The 20,460-nt window shown below is 36.0% G+C and overlaps 2 protein-coding genes and 1 long non-coding RNA gene across 3 annotated transcripts; 1 reads left to right on the forward strand and 2 right to left on the reverse strand.

The window, feature by feature from the left end:
* The first annotated feature begins 6,636 nt into the window (after positions 1 to 6,636).
* LOC126602582 (36.4 kDa proline-rich protein-like) lies at positions 6,637 to 8,122 on the forward strand. Its single transcript, XM_050269480.1, has 2 exons — positions 6,637 to 7,317; positions 7,861 to 8,122. Exon 1 carries the CDS (start codon positions 6,722 to 6,724, stop codon positions 7,301 to 7,303), a length of 582 nt encoding a protein of 193 aa, XP_050125437.1. The 5' UTR covers positions 6,637 to 6,721; the 3' UTR covers positions 7,304 to 7,317; positions 7,861 to 8,122.
* A 743-nt stretch (positions 8,123 to 8,865) lies between these two features.
* On the reverse strand, positions 8,866 to 10,741 carry LOC126602583 (uncharacterized). Its single transcript, XR_007616162.1, has 2 exons — positions 9,702 to 10,741; positions 8,866 to 8,996 (listed from the first exon to the last, which is right to left on the reverse strand). It is a non-coding gene; the product is annotated as an uncharacterized LOC126602583 (long non-coding RNA).
* A 2,410-nt stretch (positions 10,742 to 13,151) lies between these two features.
* Positions 13,152 to 20,243, reverse strand: LOC126602581 (uncharacterized). Its single transcript, XM_050269479.1, has 7 exons — positions 19,681 to 20,243; positions 18,914 to 19,000; positions 17,026 to 17,190; positions 16,809 to 16,895; positions 16,659 to 16,730; positions 13,497 to 15,451; positions 13,152 to 13,374 (listed from the first exon to the last, which is right to left on the reverse strand). Exons 1-6 carry the CDS (start codon positions 19,867 to 19,869, stop codon positions 13,544 to 13,546), a joined length of 2,508 nt encoding a protein of 835 aa, XP_050125436.1. The 5' UTR covers positions 19,870 to 20,243; the 3' UTR covers positions 13,152 to 13,374; positions 13,497 to 13,543.
* Positions 20,244 to 20,460: the final 217 nt, after the last annotated feature.

Here is a 20,460-nt window from a genome sequence, read left to right on the forward strand (position 1 = left end):
GTGTGTGACATCAAGACAAGTACGGTAGGTGCTCAATAGAGAATGAGTTCACTGAACGCGATCAACGAAGAGTTCTCATATTCCATGTCACATGAGAACTCATGGTTGGGATAATGCAAAGTAGTCCTTTGACCTGAGGCATCATAGTTGTCTTGTGGTTAAGACCTTGATCTTTGATTATGTCAAAGTCATCCCACCAGGAGGGTGTCCACGGCATCGTTGGGGTCAAGCCGCTTAGCTATGGAGACAAGTGAATGCGCAACAAGGGATCTCTAACCTTCAAACCGTTTGAAGGAGAATACTCTCTGATATGATTTGAATCTCTGGCCAGAGTATGAATGAGATTTGGGAATGCGTTCCTAATCACATTCAAGGTAATCATATAAGCACAAGACACACATTGGATAGTAGACATGAGAAAATAAACTATCAAACCAAACAATGTGGTCAAGAGTATTAGATTAGAGAAAGACCGTATTGCATTTGTAATCCCAGACTGAATAGGTTCTCCACCTCTTCTGATTAGCTTGGGTAACCATGACATACGGCTAGGTGTCACTCATGGTTTGTGGAAGCCCTAAACGTGTGTAATCACTAAAGGGAGAATTGAAAATAGTTTCAATTCACAATCGATGTAAAATGGTTTTAATCGCCCACTACCTCGCTAAAAGGAACCTAATGGATCGTACACCGTGTAAGGTAGAGATGGACGAAATAAATGAAATGAGTAAGATTAATTGAATGGTTTAATTATTTATGGCAAGGATTAATTAATATGTTAATTAATCAAACGAATAAGTTCGTTAAAGACTACGGGATAGTTTTGGACCTTAAGGCCCAATGGGCTTCGAACGTCAAGCCCATTAACTTAAGTTGTATGACAATTTAATGAATAAAGATTCATTAAAGCCCAAAAGCCCAAAAATCCCTAAATGGCCAGCCATGATGAAATGAATTAGGGTTTTGGTTGTTTAGGTCACTTAAAGAAGTGACTATATAAATGATTTTATAGCCAAATATTCATTAAGTGAAATAAGGGTTAATTTTGGGGGAAAATTGGTGAGAATTGTCTCTCCATTTTCTCTCTAAAGAGGCCAACACCTTGGAGGTGATTAGCTAGTCATCTAATCCTCCAAGGTCACTCATTCATCATCCAATCTCTCCTTGGTGTAGAGACTTAGAGGTTCTCAATTTTGGGAACTTGGAGAACCTATTCTTCCATCCAAATCCATGGATCTAAGAAGCAAGGAATGAAGGCCCTATCTCTTTGGGTGATTAGCCTTTGCTTATGCAAAGAGGAATCTACAAAGGTATTAATTTCAACTCACTTATTTTTGAGTTGATTATTGGTTCACCAATCTACTAGGCTTTGAATTTCATGGGTAAATGTTTTGTTTTTGAGTGCATGTAAGCATGATTCCGCCTTTAATTGTTAATTGCATGCTATATGATGTTGCTCAAATGAACATGTTTTACAAAATAATTCCTTCAGAAGAAAGAGGAAGAAGAAGAAAGAGGAGGAGGAGGAGGAAGAAGAAAAAAAAAAAAAAAAAAAAAAAGAGGGACCGAACCCAGAAAAAGGAGGAAGAAGAAGAAGAAGAAGAAGAAAAAAAAAAGGTCCGAACCCAGAAGAAGAAGAAGAAGAAAGAGAAAGAGGAGGAGGAGGGAGAAGAAGAAGAGAAGAAGAAAAAGAAGAAAAAAAAAAAAGAAAAAAAAAAAAGGAGGTCCGAACCAGAAGAAAGAGAAGAAGAAGAAGAAGAAGAAAGAGAAGAAGAAGAAGAAGAAGGAGAGAAAAAAAAAAAGGAGGTCCGAACCAGAAGAAAGAGAAGAAGAAGAAGAAGAAGAAAGAGAAAAAAAAAAAAAAAAAAAAGAAAGGGACCGAACCCAGAAGAAGAAGGAGGAAGAAGAAGAAGAGAAGAAGAAAGAGGAGGAGGAGGGAGAAGAAGAAGAAGAAGAATAAAAAAAAAAAAAAAAAAAAAGGAGGTCCGAACCCAGAAGAAGAAGAAAGAGAAAGAGAAGAAGAAGAAGAAAGAGAGAGAAGAGAAAGAAAGAGACAAAAAAAAAAAAAAAGTGGAAGATATGTTTTTTTTTTAAAAAAAATTAAAAAATTATTTTATTTGCCACGTGGCAGACATTTGGCAGCCACGTGTCATATATGTGGCAGCCACGTCAGCATTTAACAGATCCATGGATGGAAAATCTAACGGTTGTATGAAATTGAAATAAAATAGTACTTGAGGTATGAAAGTGAAATGTTTTAAAGATGTTGTATGAGATTGCAATAGAGCTCAAACCTGAGGGGCTACTATGTAATTTACCCTTATTTTTTTGTTATTTCTTGTTCTTCCTTTGCTTTATCCTATTTATAGATTTTATTTTAATTTTTATAATCAACCTATATTATAGGTTAATTGTATTTATCTACCTATATGACAGATTTTTTTCATAGTCAACCTGTCACATATTTAATGTGTTTTGCTTGTAGGTATTCATTCATAAATTTGCTACTTATGTTAGAGTATAATGTTTTATAGATAGATTTATGTTAGTATATTAGTTTTTTTGTTATAAGATATTAATTAGATATTTTGGAGTTGAAAAATGCATAATATTAAAAGATTTTAATTGATTTTTAATATTTTTGGAAAAAATTAAATGAGTATAAAAGAAATAAATACATATAATTAGATAACTTGACTCACTCCTAAAAACACTTTATGATTTTGGACCTGGATCTAAAAAAATGTAAAGTAAAAAAATACAATGTGCGAAAAATCATAGACACTTGGCAGTGGGACAGGAGACTGATCACATCAAGACGAGGGAAGCAAAATCACGGATACCACAAGCAACCAAAACCATACAGCTAGGTAGCTGCATCTGCATATGCTTTCTCAATTCATGTCCATTCATTTAGTCACGGACCATAATATACAAAGGGAGAGAGAGACTAAAACTATTGAGACCCATGAAACATATATAGTTGCATGCATAACATGCCTTTGATATATATAACTTAACTTTCATCCCCACCATGCATTTCAATTTGCATCCTCTAGCTCTTAACACTTTTCTCTCTCCATTCCTCAACCACCATTTCACATGCTTGCCTGCCTGTACTGTGTTTCCTAAAATCTACAGCACCACCAGTACTCTCTCTCTCTCTTTCTCTCTCTGTACGTGCACGTATCATCCTGTTGTCCAGTTCATTTGACTGTGACCAAGCAAGAGGCTCGGTTTGGACTTAATTGAACTTTGAGCTCCTAGTAGGCGTTTTGTTTACCACTTTGGGACGCACCAAGGTACTTGCGATCACAATCGGTTCAATCATATTTATATACGTTCACTCTTCATGCATGCGTAATCACCGTCCACATAATCAATAAATAATCAACCATTAAGTCAAAATATTTGCCTTACCAATCGTAAATTAATAAATGGGATATACTATTTGTGCTCCAATTGATAATTAATTTAGGAAAAAAGAAAGCCACATATATATGGGATTTCGTACGCACACACATGCACCGCTATATATAACAGCATGTGGTCAAAGATAATATAAACTAGGGATAATATTTTGGGGATGGTCACCAAACACATGCAATTTAAATTATAATAAACTATTATTACGATCTAGCTAGTAATATTTCTCTTCACTAGTAAATGAAGAGTTTTATGTTTGACTCTCATAAATGGCATGTCTAACACCATTTTATTATCATAGACCTATTGTATGGCTTAACTCAAATCTCTCAACCCTTAATGTAAATAATCATTGACGCAAAGAAAACCAATCATATAAATAAATGTAAGTTTATAGGAGGGATATGCAGGAATTGCATAGAAGAGAGAAAACGAAGCACAGAAAGGGGTTGAATAACACTTGTGAAACTAGTTTAGGAGAGAAGAAATATAGAGGGGTCAATTAATTATTTGACACAAAAAGAAGTATACATTACTGGGAAGGAGATAAGATATCAGTTCACATTACTGCAGCTACAAATCTTATCACATTTCATAGATATACATCTAGTCACCTCCAAATCGAATATATGTCCAAATTGAAGAAATGTATAAAGAAAGATGCTCTTTGCACATGGTAAAATGCACTCATATCACTTAAACCCATTCCATCAACACGTGAAGATAAAAACAGCAGGGCCGGCCCTCAGAATTTGAAGGCCTTAGAGGAGATAGATATACAAACATGCTATTCTAATCTAATTTTTTACATCAAATATCATTAAAAATTAATATAAAAAGAAGATAGCGATATACAAACATTACTTAAATATTACATCTCACATTTTAGATACAAATGTACTAAATGTTGGCAGTGAGTCTAAGATTGAGAGTGAAGAACAATAAAAATTTTGATCAAGAGAATAAAGAACAATAAAATTTGATTGACGAATATAATAAATTCAACAACGCCATTTGTATCTCTTGTGTTTTTTTCTAAACCATTTAATAATAAATTATTGAAAAACAAAATATAAATTCAAAGTTTTGTTTACCTTAAAGTACAATTTTCAAGACCATGTGATAGTTGATTTAAACATTCGATAGAAATTGAGAGATTTGGAAGTTGAAAGACAAAAAGATTAAAGTACAATTTTCAATACCATGTGATAGCTGATTTAAACATTCGATAGAAATGAAGAGATTGAAAGTTGAAAGAAAAAAAGATTGCAAGGGGACTTGAGTTTTATAACTTTATTTGCATTTGGACACATGGATTAGGAGTAAATTTGAAAAGCAAGAAAAAAATTAGTGACTAAAAAGGCAGCTCCATGTTTTGAACTTAACACCCCAAAGAAAAGGAAGCCGAACATGTCCCCTGCACCAACAAATGAATTATGATTTTTCTTACTTTTTATGTATTTATATGTTCATTACAGGATGTATAGAATTTTTCGGGGCCCCTTCAAAGTGAGGGCCCTAGGTGGGCGCCTACATAGACTACCCTCAGTGCCCACGTGCACAAGTGGGCGAGGCCACTAACCCAATGTTAAATCCTGGCCGGAATTTGCTCCAAAAATAAGTTTAGGGTTAAAACTCATGTTTGGCTCAAGGGTTGTAGCAAGTTGGGATGAGTTTAAAACATAAAATTTGATTTTTACTCCAAGAATTAAAGTAGTTCCTGGAGTATGTCTTACTAGGTGTAACTTTCTTTTTTGATTCAATAAAAATTTTCTTATACCATCGAGGTTTCTTTAAAATATTAAATAAAAATAAAAATAAACAAACATTTTCATACGTTGCAACAAAAAAGACCAGCCAAGGTTTTACAGAGAACATGCATGCAAGCTACCCATATTTGATCCGAATTAGGATCCTATCTGGATTCTCTTTTTTGAGATTTAGATAATCAATCAATCGTGTCGGTTTATCGTATATCGTGCGGCTATAAATCATTTTGAATTTTTTATTATTTAAAATTGAACACAAACAGTACTTAATGAAAACTGACCGCACGATGTACGATGAACGAACATGATTTTGATTGATCTTCAGATCCCCACAAAGAGAATCCGGAGAGGATCCTCATCCATTGGATCCAACCTGGTCCCCATCAATCCCAAGATCACCAAAAGCTTCATTAATTAGTTTCATGCATGCATGCATGATCACTATCTCAGATTTTTTTTCACGATTGTAGTTTAACCAGGAAATTCCTTCTAAGTACATAAAATATAAATATCCATGATTATGCATGTAAATAGGAAGGTCATCAGAAGAAGCAGATGAGATGTGCTTTTCCACAAAATCTTCGAGCTTAAGTGATTTTATAGAGAAACATCTCATGTGCCTTTTTCTAGAAGTGATTATTTGGGTTTTGAATAATCAGCCGTTTCAAAGAAAACGGAATCATGATGAACTACATAGAAGCATAATTTGTTGTCAGATATGCATATTTTAGAATTTTAGGATGTTTTTGGTATTTTACCATTTGTTTAATTTGTTTCTTATTCGAACTCCTAGAAAGTTTGGAGCTAATTAAGAGACATTATATATAAACCACCTTTAGGATGCTAGGATTTATCACCCTTCATATTATCAATAAATTGTGAGGTTCTCTCATATTTTATATATTTTCGATTTCAATTTACTCGTGTAATTGCAAATGGATTCATGCAAATATAAGGAATAAGTTATGCCAACTAGAGTTTTCCAAAAAAAGAAAAAAAGTTCATGCCAACTTGCAAAGTTTGACAGCTGCTTTTGAGCTTAGCTGCTTGCCCCCATGTTCACGTGATGTGCTTTCTAGGGTTTTTTGTTTTCTTCCTGTAATGTTAGAAAGATAAAATTTGTAGAAAAAATTTATAAATTAAATAATGTGTTACCGATAGGAAATAAGCACGTTAATCAAAACTTAAGTTATAATCTAATCATAAACTTTCAGGTCATTTAATTTACAAAATTTAGACTATACATTTAGTTTCCTTAGCATTACCTCATTTTTAACTAAATTTGATAAACTAAATGATGTGGTTGTTATTAATTAGATTATTACTTAAGTGTTGATTAACGTGTTTATTTACTATTGATGACACGTTATTTAGTTTGTAAATTTAATTTAAAATTTTAGTGTCCTACCCCGTCACTATTCCTATATAACTCCCTCGTTTCACTCCAAACCCTTACCACAGCAGCACTCTGCCACTCTCTCTCTCTCTCTCTCTCTCTCCCTCCCTCTCTTCAAAGAGAGACAGACATGGCGGAATCCAGCAAGCTCCATGCTCTCTTCCTCATTTGCTTGCTCTTCATTTCCTCAGCCTCTCCAATCCTCGGTTGTGGCTATTGCGGCAAGCCAAAGCACAAGCCTATGAAACCTACCAAACCTCCCAAAGGCCCCATAGTCATTCCACCCATTCATGTCAAGCCACCTGGCGTCAAAGTCCCTCCAGTCACAGTCCCTCCCATTGTCAAACCACCAGTCACAATACCACCCATTGTCAAACCACCAGTTACAAATCCACCAAGTCCAGGGACACCATGCCCTCCACCTCCAGGGAAACCTAGTCCGGCTTCCAAGGACACATGCCCCATTGACACATTGAAACTGGGTGCTTGTGTGGATCTTCTAGGCGGGTTGGTCCACATTGGGCTGGGTGACCCGGCAGTGAACGAGTGCTGCCCGGTGCTGCAAGGGCTTGCTGAACTTGAAGCTGCAGTGTGCCTTTGCACAACTCTGAAAATCAAACTTCTTAACCTCAACATCTTTGTCCCACTGGCTCTTCAGCTCCTTGTCACTTGTGGCAAGAATCCTCCTCCTGGTTACACTTGCTCTCTCTAGAACAAGACATTTGGGTAAGTACTTAAGTTAATCATTAAGTAATTACTTAATTAGTGCTACGCACTTGCTTACATTATATTTCAAATCCGTTGCCCTAACTTGAAACATGAACTTTATGGGGTAGGTGGATTTTTTATTATATTCTTGTTTTCACAAAGTTATATTTTGTTTTGGAAAATGTTACTAACAGCCTAAGAAAAGTCCTATTAAAATTTAAACATATAAAATAATCATAAAATAATTTTTTTATTATTAAGAGTAACTTTTTTTGTTTATAATAATCATTCCTAGATCGCTATAGGCTAGGAAGTTGGAAAATGAGTATTCTTTTAGGGCTCCAAAAATCCAAGCAATTTTGTTCTATCTGAAGCAACAAAAACATCCCACACTAATATGTCATAACATATATAATTATTAATTAAAGAGGAATTTATTAATGAAATTTCTCTCTAGATCTATCTTTAGCTATCGTAAACAAAAAAAACACACTTGCACTGAAATTTTCTCTGATGAACATTGTCTGATCACAGAATTTGTCATGATTTATGGCATTGCAGGTTGCTAGATTGATGGATCCAAAGAAGGAGCTAGGGAGGAAATAATCGTCATGAGAGGATGTCGAGCCTCCCCTCCCTACGTCCATTTGTTTCACGTTCCCCCCAAACTTTTCTTCTTTTGATTATTAATGGTATTGAGCTGATGTTAATTTGGATGTGATATTGTACACACCATTTGTTTTTAATTATCAGAAGAGTGTTGCATGCATGTGTGTTTTATCTCAGGAATGCAAATGAAGCAATCAAAGATGCTTTTATCTTATCTTTTAATCTTATATATGTCGTACTCGATCGATCGATTCCTTTCCTTTTTCTTTTCTACATTTTCCAATTGACGTCGCATATCCTTATTATTTGAACGGGTTACAACATATTACAACATTTAGATCACGTCATTATATAAGGATTTCAAATTCCAAACTTAACCTACTTTATATTCAGTATTCATTGCTCAACACCGGATACTAATCTTAATGACAAATTGTGTCCTTGTAATTCTAAATTGTGACTTATTTATGTAAGGATTAATTTGGGATTGATATCATTAATTTGACCTAAAACACAATGGATGTAAATTCAGATTCGTATTAACTCAATCATATTGTGTTCACGAGCTAGCTGTGTCAAATATTGACAGCCATATGTATACTAGAAATTTTGACTTTACCGACAAAATGAATTTGTCGGTAAAGATTCTTTCACGACGAAAAAATTTGTTGGCCATTTTGTTGCGCAAGACTTTAGCCTACAAATTCAACATTTCGTCGGCTATGAAGTGGTTCTTTCCCAACAAAACATATTTCCTCTGCATTCTTAAACCCCAATAGAAAATTCTGTCGGAAAATGATTTTTAAGCCTACAAAATGCACCATTTTGCCAACAAGATGTGTTCGTCGGAAAATATATTTTTTCGGCATTGCCTTACTCTACCGACAAAATTAACTTTGTCAGGAGATAATTTTAATTTATAAAAAATAAATAAATGCCTGAAAACACAAAAAAAAAAATTCGAATAATGCTACTTTGATTAGTAATATGTATATGTACAGTGGTTATACAAAGTATTATATTATACAATAATCCTATCCTACTCTCATTCCTCAGTATCGGTTTAGCAATAGCATCGCAGTAATATCCTGCAAAAATAATACAAATGGTAATTATTATGTATGACAACATAAGAAAGAGCATCCTTAAAACCGAAACAATCAAATTGTAGCTAGGAATCTTTCTATAAGTAATAACATTATGGAGTTGCACTGATTCACACTACATCATGAAATAGATATATTCAATTGAAAATACTTTAATGCAATCAACATCTCAGACCACCTACCATTTGAGAGGTACTCTTTAGTCCCTTAATAAGATGCAAATCAAAATGAACGAAAGAAGGTACAAAAAGTTACGCAATAATAATTATTAATAATTAAAAGATATTCAACTCTGGGATTAATTAGTAAGAATACAAAGAAAATCCTCAAACTTAAAAAATTTCTCACAACTTGATCAAAGGGGTGTGCTATCCACACACCCCATTTTACTTATCACACACCCCTTGATAATTTATGTCCGTTGATCTTCTTCAATTTATCCGATCCGACGACCGAAAATTAAAAAGGTGCGTGCGAAGTAAAATGAGATGTGTGGATATCACATCCCTTGATCAAATTGTATTAATGACAACAGTTGTAACTTATTGGGGAATCAAAATTGCTTACACAATGCTCCTTGCTCATGTCTAGCGTAGACATAATCAAACTATTCATTCATGTACTTAGAATAAACACAAGGCAAAGAAAGCAAAATATACAATATATTCCTAGTACGATCAAACTTACCTGTACAAATCTCCTTACTCAGTGTGTTCTTCACAATTCACAATTGAGGGACAAAATATACAATATATTCTTGGCATCAACTGAATGGGAGAGTAACATAAGTTAGCAACTCATAAGAAAATGTAATAGAGGGATAATTTATACGATATACTTGAGATAAAATTCATCATCACTAGCCTCATAAGCAAGTGCAACTATATTAACTTGAAGCACACACACCTGGAATAAAAATAACAAGACTAATTTAATAGTATTATTATTATAATTTTGATGAAGACAAGACTAAGTTAATATGGACTTGCACTTGTCAAACCAAGCTATTAAAAATCTTTCGAAAGAAGAACACTGGACTTGCACCTATTTTAGTTTAATAAAACCACATATAAGCCAATCAAAGGACTTGCACACCAAAACCCCCAAAATAGTACCATAATTTTGCAATGTGCAGGGAATATATCAAACAAAACTTAAACCACAGTCAAGCCCCATCTATGTAAAACAAAATAAGAACCCAAACCACAACCAAAATCTTTAAAATCGATAGAGAGAATCGTACAAAGAACCGATAGCGAAACTGCACCAGCAACGGAGAGCAGCTGACATGGTGGTAGACGAGAATCACTGCTAGGATGGTCAATCCAAGAAGAGCAACTAAGAAGGGAGATAGCAATGGGATCCAAATCCAGGGTGCGGCAACATTGTTATTTTTCCTTGTTTAGATTAAATTTTTTTCACTAGGTTGCGATAGTTGATAAGCTCTAAAAACCAACAGTTTTATCTTTTTTTTTTTCGTTTTCCCAGCACTTGAAAAACATTAACTTTTAAGAGAGGGAAACATCCCGCCTTTTTTAATAAAATGTACCGACGATATTCTCGATCAACTAATAGATATTTCTTCGGCTAAACCTACTACTATTTATTTGTCTGCTTAAATCTATTAGTTTCTAGCCGATAATTCAAATATTTCGTCCGGACAGGAGTGCCGACAAATTTTTGCTTTATTAGTTTAAAATTTGTCGGCAAAATAATATTTTCTAGAGAGCTGGCTTCTTTGCTCTCCCACTTTCCATACACTCTCATCCCCTTCTATTTGTACGGTTACGGTTAAGCCACGTTAATATTTTATATTACTATTGTTTTTTGTCTTATGATTTTTATAAAATATCAATATAAAATATTGACGTGGCTTAACTATGATCGCATACAATACGAGGGATTTAGAATGTATGAGAAGTGGGCCGGCAGAGAAGTGGGGTCTATTTTCTAGTAGGCATGCAATCATGCACGTAAAAGCACCTGGTTTTGGGATTCCTATGGGCCTTGAGGAATCCAGCTTTTTGCTAATCAGTGCTGTTATTGTTTCAACTTTCAACAAAAGAAGAAAGAGTGATAGACGTCTTCAGTCAGTTCAACTTCCGCGTACATACACAGTGGCGCTGTAACTTATAACGACAAGGTAGGTGGGGCGAGGCTTTCTCTAACAATTTTTTCTGATACGTGTTAACTTTAAAATTCAGTGAGTGGAGACCGCTCGTTACAGAACATGTTATGAAAGTTCACTTTTATCTTTACCCTAATGGGTGATAGAGGAGAAAGTCTTAGAGAACTTTAATAAAAAAGTTCTGATATTGTTTATTTTAACGAAAAATCATTTTTTTATACTAAAAAGTTAATCTTGTTACTATTTATTTAACCTTTTATTTTATCCTTATCATTAAATCTCAAAATTTTTAATTTTTTTTCATTAATTTTCCTAAAATTTTAGGTTAAGAAACCGAACCACCTATTTTGTCCGGCTCAGACTCTAAAAAATCTCTCGTGACCCACCACATTCTGATTTGAAGGCCACTACTACCTAATGTTTTGACTCCATCCTCCATCCGCTCACATCATTCAGATTGGGAGTGCCGTAACATCTAGTGAGAGAGAGAGAGAGAGAGAGAGAGAGAGAATGCTGTAGCTTAATTAGAGTAAAGTTAACAGTAGTACAGTACCCAGAGATGATATAAAGCATTATATTTTACTGTAACAAAGTGTCACCGATTATTTGTGGCTAGTAATTTTAACGCTCATATTTTAGTAAGGTGGATCCACGTACCTTTGGCTCACCTCTGCTGACCCAAGGTGGACTTGCACAATTTCTTAGCCAGACGTGGTTAAAATTGCTACTTTTATTGTAGAACATAACTGAGAGAGAGAGAGAGAGAGAGAGAGAGAGAGAGAGAGAGAATGCACCCATAAGAACTAACAGATATTCTTTCAGCTGTGTACTTAATTGATTATATTCAAATTCTTGGTGGGGTAGTTTTTTTGTTTTTACAAGAAGCAATACCAATATTTCATTGATCAATAGGAAACAATTACAATGGGTGAACAAACAAAAGTAAAGAGTAAACTCCTACAAGGCACAAGCACAAGCACAGCCGGTTTAACACTGCCAAAAAATGATAGACGCAACATACTTATACCGGAGCACACACAATTCCGATTCCAGCAATCGATACCATGTCAAAACTATATCCGGGCAACAGACATGGTGGTGGGGTAGTTTATTATTAATCAACAATCAAGAAAAGAAAAGGGATATACCATCACAACAATATCCCAGTAAGTCTGGCCCTGGAAATGGGCAACAACACAGCAGGGATTAAAGTAGAGGAGGAGAGCGAGGGGACCAGTCAAATCTGTTGCACATGGCCATATCAACATGGTTCGCCTCCTATATATCACCATCATCATCTTATCTCAAAATTAAAAAAAATAAAAAATAAAAAATAAAAGATCAAAGAAATATCTAAGTGCATCGTCGTGTCGCATGTGTTGATTGGTTTATTATTCATTTCTCTGAATTCTATAGAATCAATGCAGTACACACAGGAATGTGAATGTTTGATCAATCCACATCCACATCCACATCCACATCCACTTGTATTATTGGACTGTAAGTGTCTGACCGCACACACAAGACATTGCCCCTCGTAGAGGCGTCCAAACAAATGAATCTCTCTAAATATCACGGGGGGTCATGGTCGTCCATCCGCTTGGACTGGAGTGTACAAACGTCCGGCCCACCCAAGTGTCCGACCGCACACACAGGACATTGCCCCTCGTTGAGGCGTCCAAACAAAAGAATCTCTCTGGATATCATGTGGTCGTGATCGTCCATCCGCACACACAAGACATTGCCTTGTCAAAGAGTCATCTTGATCTTGTGGTCCAAGATTCCTCAAGGACTGATTTAGCAGTGTCTTAATTAACAATCTCCAGAGCATTAAAACAAATATTCATTCAAAGGGAAGCAAAAGCTAAGAGGACACCAAAAAACATCAAATGCTCAGTAATACATGCTAATGAGCTTAATTAGGCTGCATAATCGTCCACATTTGGACATTCAAATCGACAGAAACAGACTAGAGTCTAATGGTGGAATCAATACTACAAGAATGACAATTTGCAAGGGAAAAATGACTTCAATGTTGATACGGAATGAATAAACATTTTCAGTTCCTTTCTCTAGAACAACACATGAGATCTAAGCTAGCTAACTATGTTTAACCAACTCGATTAGCCGCTAAAACACAAATCTAATCAGAACAACTACATCTCAAAGTGTGACCAAAAGGTGGGCTTCCGCACTAACCAAAACACAGCCCCCACCACCAATTAATAAGCCCTGCCCAAAATATGAAAATTTCAAAAGAAAAGAAAACAGAAAAATTTATTTCTGAATCGAACTATATTATATGGTACCAAACAGAAAAATATATGGTACAAATCCTACCCCTACTAGCTTACCATTGAGAGGTGGGCCCGGATGTTACAATAATCCACCGATACTATGATCAAGAAGCTTTGTTCAATGTCAATCCGCTTGGTACAAATGTGATTCGACTACAGTGTTTCAGCTTGGCAAGAGCTTCCTGTGACTGACCGACCTTGAGATCCACATACACTGCAGTCAAAGTCGCTTCTGGACTGTTGGGTGTTATGGACAATGCCTGTGCAACAAACTGGCGAGCCTGGTCAAGTTCACCTTGCATAGCGTACAAGGCAGCAAAATTTACGTACAGGTTTGCCTGTGCTTCTTCTGGCTTGAGGAACGCAATACCTAATCTGTCTTCAGGTGATGAGTTTCTGGCAGCCATTGATCCTCCGTTCGACTCTTCATAATCATCGGCCCTGACCCCTTGCAGTTGTTCACAGTCCTCTTCACTGAATGGTAATTCAACGTCGTTACCACCTGACAAATATGTCATCAAATGGTCAGCAGCATCCTTTAGCCTGTTTAGCAAGCAAAGAGCCTCTGCGGCATACACATGACCTAGAAAGATGTAAATTCTCGAACATTCTGGAAGTTCCAAGAGAGATCTTGCAATTGACAAGGCCTTCATGGGATTTTCCAATTCCAATTCTACATATGCCAGATTTGCCAAAAGAGCTTGTTTGATCAACAGATTTTCCTTGTTACGAACATCAGCGTAATATGAAAGCGAGTTCTGCACAAGCTCCTGAGTGGTTCCTGCCTTTTGCTCTTTTCCATCCCCATTTATGCCAACCTGACCCAAGCCTACAGATAGCACAGATGCCTCGGAATTCATGCTGTGAAAGTTCTTGTGGTTCGAATTCTTGGAAGCTGACACTTCCCCTAATTCATTATCTTCTAAGAAGAAATTGGAGGGCAAAGAATTCTTACAGTAGCTTGACTCAGAACGGTTCAGTAAGGACAGGGCATTCAAGAGACACTGCCGGGCAAGGGACACGGAGAGCTTAGGCTGCCGATCACTGCCCAAAAATAAATCGCCTCTTTCAAAAGAACCCAAGTTTCCATTCTTCAAAACCCCATCTTCCATTACAAGTTGCCTCCACTTTCCGTTGCCAATGACATAAACTCTAACTTCTGATGATGCCAGATTGGTTTTCATTAGTCCCTTCTCCAAAGCCATCAGACAGCACTCAGCAAATCGAAGCCACAGCAGAGGCCGATTGTAGAAAACTAAACCAGCCTTCTGAAAACAGCGAGCAGCAAGTAGTGGTTTCCCACAAGCCAAGTACTGCATACCACAGTTGTATACGATTAAGAGGGAATTGTCCTGTGAAAAAGTTGAGAGATTTAGAGGCCGGTCCTTCCGGAGGGATGAGCAATTAAGCAATGCATTGGAGAAGAACACTGATGATGTGTGATATTTCCCAAGCTGGTAATAAATGCAGCCTAGATTATTGTTGATCATGCTCGATAACCTTGTGTCTGTTCGATTACTAGATGCCATCAACAACTTGATGGCTTTACGATAATTACCACGAGCATATTCAAGCTGGGACTTCAAAAGGAGAGCCATAGAAGAATCTCTCCCACGTGCAATATTCATAGCATTCTTCACTTCACGTTTAGCTTGCTTTAAGTTCCTAGTGAGAAGCAGAAACTGAACCTTGTAAAGTTGCATCTTAAGCTTCAGGTAAACAGAAGAGGCAGATATGTCAACCGGATTCCTAGAAATATCGTTTGAAGATAATAGAACAGTAGGTTGTGCATCATCCATGTCAAAATCTGCATTATCATACTCGCTAGTCTCCTCAGGCTCCAAAGCATTTGGATCTGAATCTAAAGTAGGACCATCTGTGGCAGATGAATTGGTAGAAAGGGATGGCGGCCTTGCAACTGGGTTTGCAGGTTGTTGCGAAGCAGTGCTTCCACCATCTCCTTGATTCATACAACTCACACCAAAAGCTTTATCCAGATAAATCAAAACATCCTGAATAAATGGAATTACACTAAGAATTAGTTGGGAATCAAATCAACAGAATACAAACATAGCATGCTTATCTTTACCCCAACGTAGCTAACCACTAAAGGAGCCCCCTCTAATTATAGTGCATAACGAAGCGGGACTCGACGCATGCTTGGACAATTCATACACAAATGAACAGAACAATTGAATCACTATTGAAAAAATCATAACGATAGAAGTTCTTTGACCATACTTAATAGTAGCATCTATATTGCTTTTGCAATTAGTAATAGGCTCAAACTTTAACCTCGCCCAAAAATAATTACATTCCCAACAGCCAACATCAAGAATTTAACCCAACAGATGCTTATTTACATTTGGTGGGCTGCTTGTTAACCTCTAAAGTAATTCAAATGTTCTATATTAATTTTTAACAGAAGGTATAAAGAAACAAATAGCATTCCAAAAAGATGAGCTCTCCTCAAAACCTGATGAGATTGATGTCCAAAAATAAAATAGTAGTTTTTCACAAATTAAAGATAAAACAAAAGGTAAAAATAATACAAGTTCAGTTACAGGTAAAGCACTCGCAAAATCAAGCTATAAGTTAGATAATGCTTGAGAAAAGATCATCAAACCGTACAACAAACATCACCCATCCACATCAAAACAGGCAAGTTGAACACTAGCTTACAATGTTATCTTCAACCAATGTACACTATACTTGACAGACATAAAAACCATTCTATCCCAAACTACTATCAAGAAGACAATTTTAAAAGAAAACTGACATAAACCCATTGAATGCACAAAATTCAAGATGAACCAAGGTGGAAAATCACAGTGCAATTAAATGGATTCTTTTTTTTTTTTTTTCAAAAAACAACACAAAACGACAGATTACAATCAAAGAAAAATTAGTACCCTTTCTTCCAGTAAACCAACTTACGAGACATATATCATCAATCAAAGAATAATTCATAAGTGATCATTGCTTCTTTCTTACACTGTTCTATCAACAACAAACAAATAGAATTTAGAAGAAGGCAAACATTCCTCCTCTTCCATTTGGGTGTAGAGAAGGAGGATCACCAGCTTGATACTAAGGTAAAGGCTTCAGCACACATAAAATTCAACAGTACCATGCCTTGAAAACAATGGGTGAACTAAATGACCACCATGCACAATTATAACAAAAGCAATTACACACACTATTAGTATTAGTACTTACAGCAGATTTCATTGCATCATGGCAAGCCAGCCCAACATCCAGCAACAAAAGGCAAATATTAAGAGCAGTTTTCTGCATACAAATAAAGAAGCACTTAACACAAAATTACAAGTACAAAAAGAATATAATTTTAGGTAATAATTAATCTACCTCATCTATAGGTCCTCTATTTTGAAAAAGAGGTTCAACAACAGACAATGCCTTTGCATATTCATGAAGATGGAACCAGATAACCGCCTGCATAAGCACAGAGTTCCAACAAAAAAATCTACTGAATTAGAGAAAGTTAATTGTTGGATACATATAATCAACAGTTAACACAGAAAAAAAAATGAAAAGTTAACCATGACATGATGAAGCAACATACAATGTTTAAGGTAGCAACATAAGTGTCAAATTCATCCATGTAAACAGCAGAAAAGGAATGTCCCATTGCACCACTTCCTTTGGACCCCAATGCAACTTTATCTCCAGTATTGCTGCCAGACTCCACCTGTTCTGCAGATGTTCGAGCAAGCTCTTCGCTTCGCTTCTAAACCAACACCAATTAGAAGAAATTAGAATAGAAGTTAACATGAACTTATCATATTGATGTAAATAAAAGCTCCTGCATAATGCTGGTGCTTGTCTAAATACCAAAATGCAAATTACTGTACTAACCAAATGATTGTCCCTACATGCTAGCTCTAGTAATCTTCATAGTTGCTACAATTCAGTACTACCAAGTAAACCAAAATTATAATAAATGGAATTCAATACTACCTAACTAAAGTTCACTTTCAATTTGATATGCTAGTTTCGTGATTTGATGTTTCCTTTATTATTTATTTTTTGGAGATGAAAGAACAACAAATACAATGAATAAAAAACTCCAAATCATAAGAATTCTAACTTATGTCTGATTTTCACTTTCTATCTTATTATAGAGGAGGACAACAAAGCCTTATCTATTCCTTTAAAACTTAAAAGATTATTCTCAGCACCATTCCTAGAACCTCGAGAATACCAAAATCATCATTCAAATAGTTACCAACTCTGATGGAAAGCCCAGAATTATAACCTTGCTAAATAATATGAACTTGCTAATCATCAGTAGCCCCCTTTAACAGACTCACTACATAGTTAAATATAATTGTATAACACAGTCAATAAAGTTTCTAAGCTTCCAAAAACATTGTTAGTCAACATATACCATATCTAGCTTAAGGTTCAACTCTGCATGCTTCTGCATGGCAATAGTTCTAAATTGTTCCTTAACTTATAGTTCCACGTCCAACAACCTCTTAACCCTCTCTCAACAAAGCTTTTTGTTCCTAAGTAAGGTTCTAAAAGACGTTAGGCGCTAGTCGGGCGGGGGGCGGGGGGCCGGGGCCTGGGCCTAGCGCCTAGGCGGACTAGGTGGATTTAAGTAAATTTGTTATATACCGTATAAATAATTGTCTGTTTAAACTTAAAAAAATACATAATTCCATTGGAATACGCAAATTGCAAAATAGAATGATATATAGATTATAAAGTATTAGAACATAATGAAAACATGGAGAACCAGCATATAATGTGTGCTCATCTAAGTATTTAACAAGTCCCTTACATTTTATGGAAAAAAATAAAATGCAAAATGAAATTTATTTATTTTCTGCCTAAGTGAGAGTCACGACCTATGCAGGTCTGGGCGGGCTAGGCAGGCGCTCTTTCTTAATTTCAAACGCCTAGGGAATAATCGAGGCGGTGGCCAACCGCCGCTTAGGCGGGGATTTTTAGACAGATAATACCTTAGACATCAAAGAAGGAATGAGTCTAGAATAGAAAAATGATAAACTCTAACCCCAAGAAAAAAACAGAAGTACTTACAAGACTAGCCAGCTAAAACATAATCTCAATATATTAGCCATGATAGAAAAACAGAGAGTGCTCCAAGGCACCAAAATTCTACCACTGCTCCACCCATAAGCACTTAAGTATACACAAAGAAAGAACCCACCACATCTCCTCAAATCTCCCTCTCAGAAACTTTTTCCAGCATCACCCTAATACATTTAGAGCCACTCAAATGAAAAGTTAAACAATTTTAGAATTAAAACAAAAAATCTCATGACCTGTCCTTTGACAACTCAGATAGTTTGAGTGTATAATGACGTAAAGACGTTGCAAGAATGCCATATGCAATTCTGTACTTATGTGAGCAGTGTAATACTATTTATATGTGTGTGTGTGTGTGTCTGATGATGGGAAGAAAAAGAGAAAATTTAAGATACCTTGACATCATTAAGCACATCAAGCAACCTCTTAGGATCTGAACAACCATCTCGATAGAACTCCACAAGTCCAATATTATGAGATATCTAATAACAATGTCCATAATATGCAGATTAGCAATGGTATACAAAAAGTTGATAAAACACATGTTATAAGCCATTTGAGCCAAAATGCAGAACCAAGAAGCAACATAATCCAATCTCAATCTATGTAAGTAAAAATAATCTTACAATTGTTCTAAAGTACTCAAAATAAGAACTTTTGGTACAGCAAAGCTAGATTATTCCATCAATTAATCTGAAACATGATTTGATGTTCAAGATCACGGTATTTTAAACCATTCATTTCCTTATAGTACATTTCACCAAATTATCCTTTACAACTAGTAGATATATTTTTTGATCATTTTCACTCACATGGGGGAGCAATCAGCTTTTTCAAGAAGACGATATCAAACTTAGCATTAGCGTAAGAATTCGTATAATCCGCATTAGCTTAACTACAATTTTAGTAATCAAAGCAACCAAATCCCATAATTCAAAAGTCCTTAAAATTCTGATATATGATCCAAACACCAATTATAGATAATCCAGAACTAAACAATTAATTCAACTAAAGAAAAATAAAGAAATGACAAGAAACCTCAATCATTACAAAAATACAAAATTAAATCATTTATCGAATCATTTCAGAAATTGGGTTTTCGAAAAAGGAAAAAACTTAGCTTTTCAAAAAATAAAAAATAAAAAACCGAAAAGATAATTACTTTGGGATCGTTGGGCTTCCTCTTGAGGCACTCGGACAAGGCGGTAAGGCACTGATCGAACTTGCCCGACTGGAATTGCAGCAACGCATCCTGCGCAAAACCTCGGGTCACGGACATGACGGCTTCGACCTCGGCAGCTGAAGCAGAGCCGTCCCGATTCGCAGCAGTTGATGACGGAGACGAAGCCATCGGCGAATCGATCAATCAGAGCCCAGGAACCAATAAGCCTTATCTGAATACACAAATCCCCAAGAAGAAATGATCCAAAACAACGAACCCTAGAGGGTAAAAGGTGCGTTTTGGGGATTGATATGAAGTCGGAGTTGGGGGGTTTGGGGGTTTTCGAACCCTAAGAGGTTTGCAGGAGAGGACACCTGTTCGAGCGTCTTTTGCTCGAATGTGCTGATTTGCAGAGAGAGAGAGAGAGAGAGAGAGTAGAAAAGGATACGACTGAGAGGGATACAGATAGAGAGAGAGAAAGAAGAGAGAGAGAGCGAGAGCAGTTGTTTTGGGGGCTGGCTATGGGAATTTCGACGGAGGGTGTTTGCCGGGTGCACGCAACAATTGGGCTTTTTACAGATAACTCTGCTTCTGTTTCTCTTCTGTGCTAAACGGGCCATGGTTTGAAACTGATATTCTTTGTGGGGTGTGATTGGAATTTTGTGATGATCTTGTTTTTAGCTGTGTTTCATGTTTTGTTTGATTTAGTAAAGGGGTGTGTTAATTTATGTCCTTTGATTTTCTTTAATTTATTCGATTCGACAACCATAAATTAAGAAG

This window comes from Malus sylvestris, chromosome 15 (genome assembly GCF_916048215.2).
Source record: "Malus sylvestris chromosome 15, drMalSylv7.2, whole genome shotgun sequence".
NCBI classification, from domain to species: domain Eukaryota; kingdom Viridiplantae; phylum Streptophyta; class Magnoliopsida; order Rosales; family Rosaceae; genus Malus; species Malus sylvestris.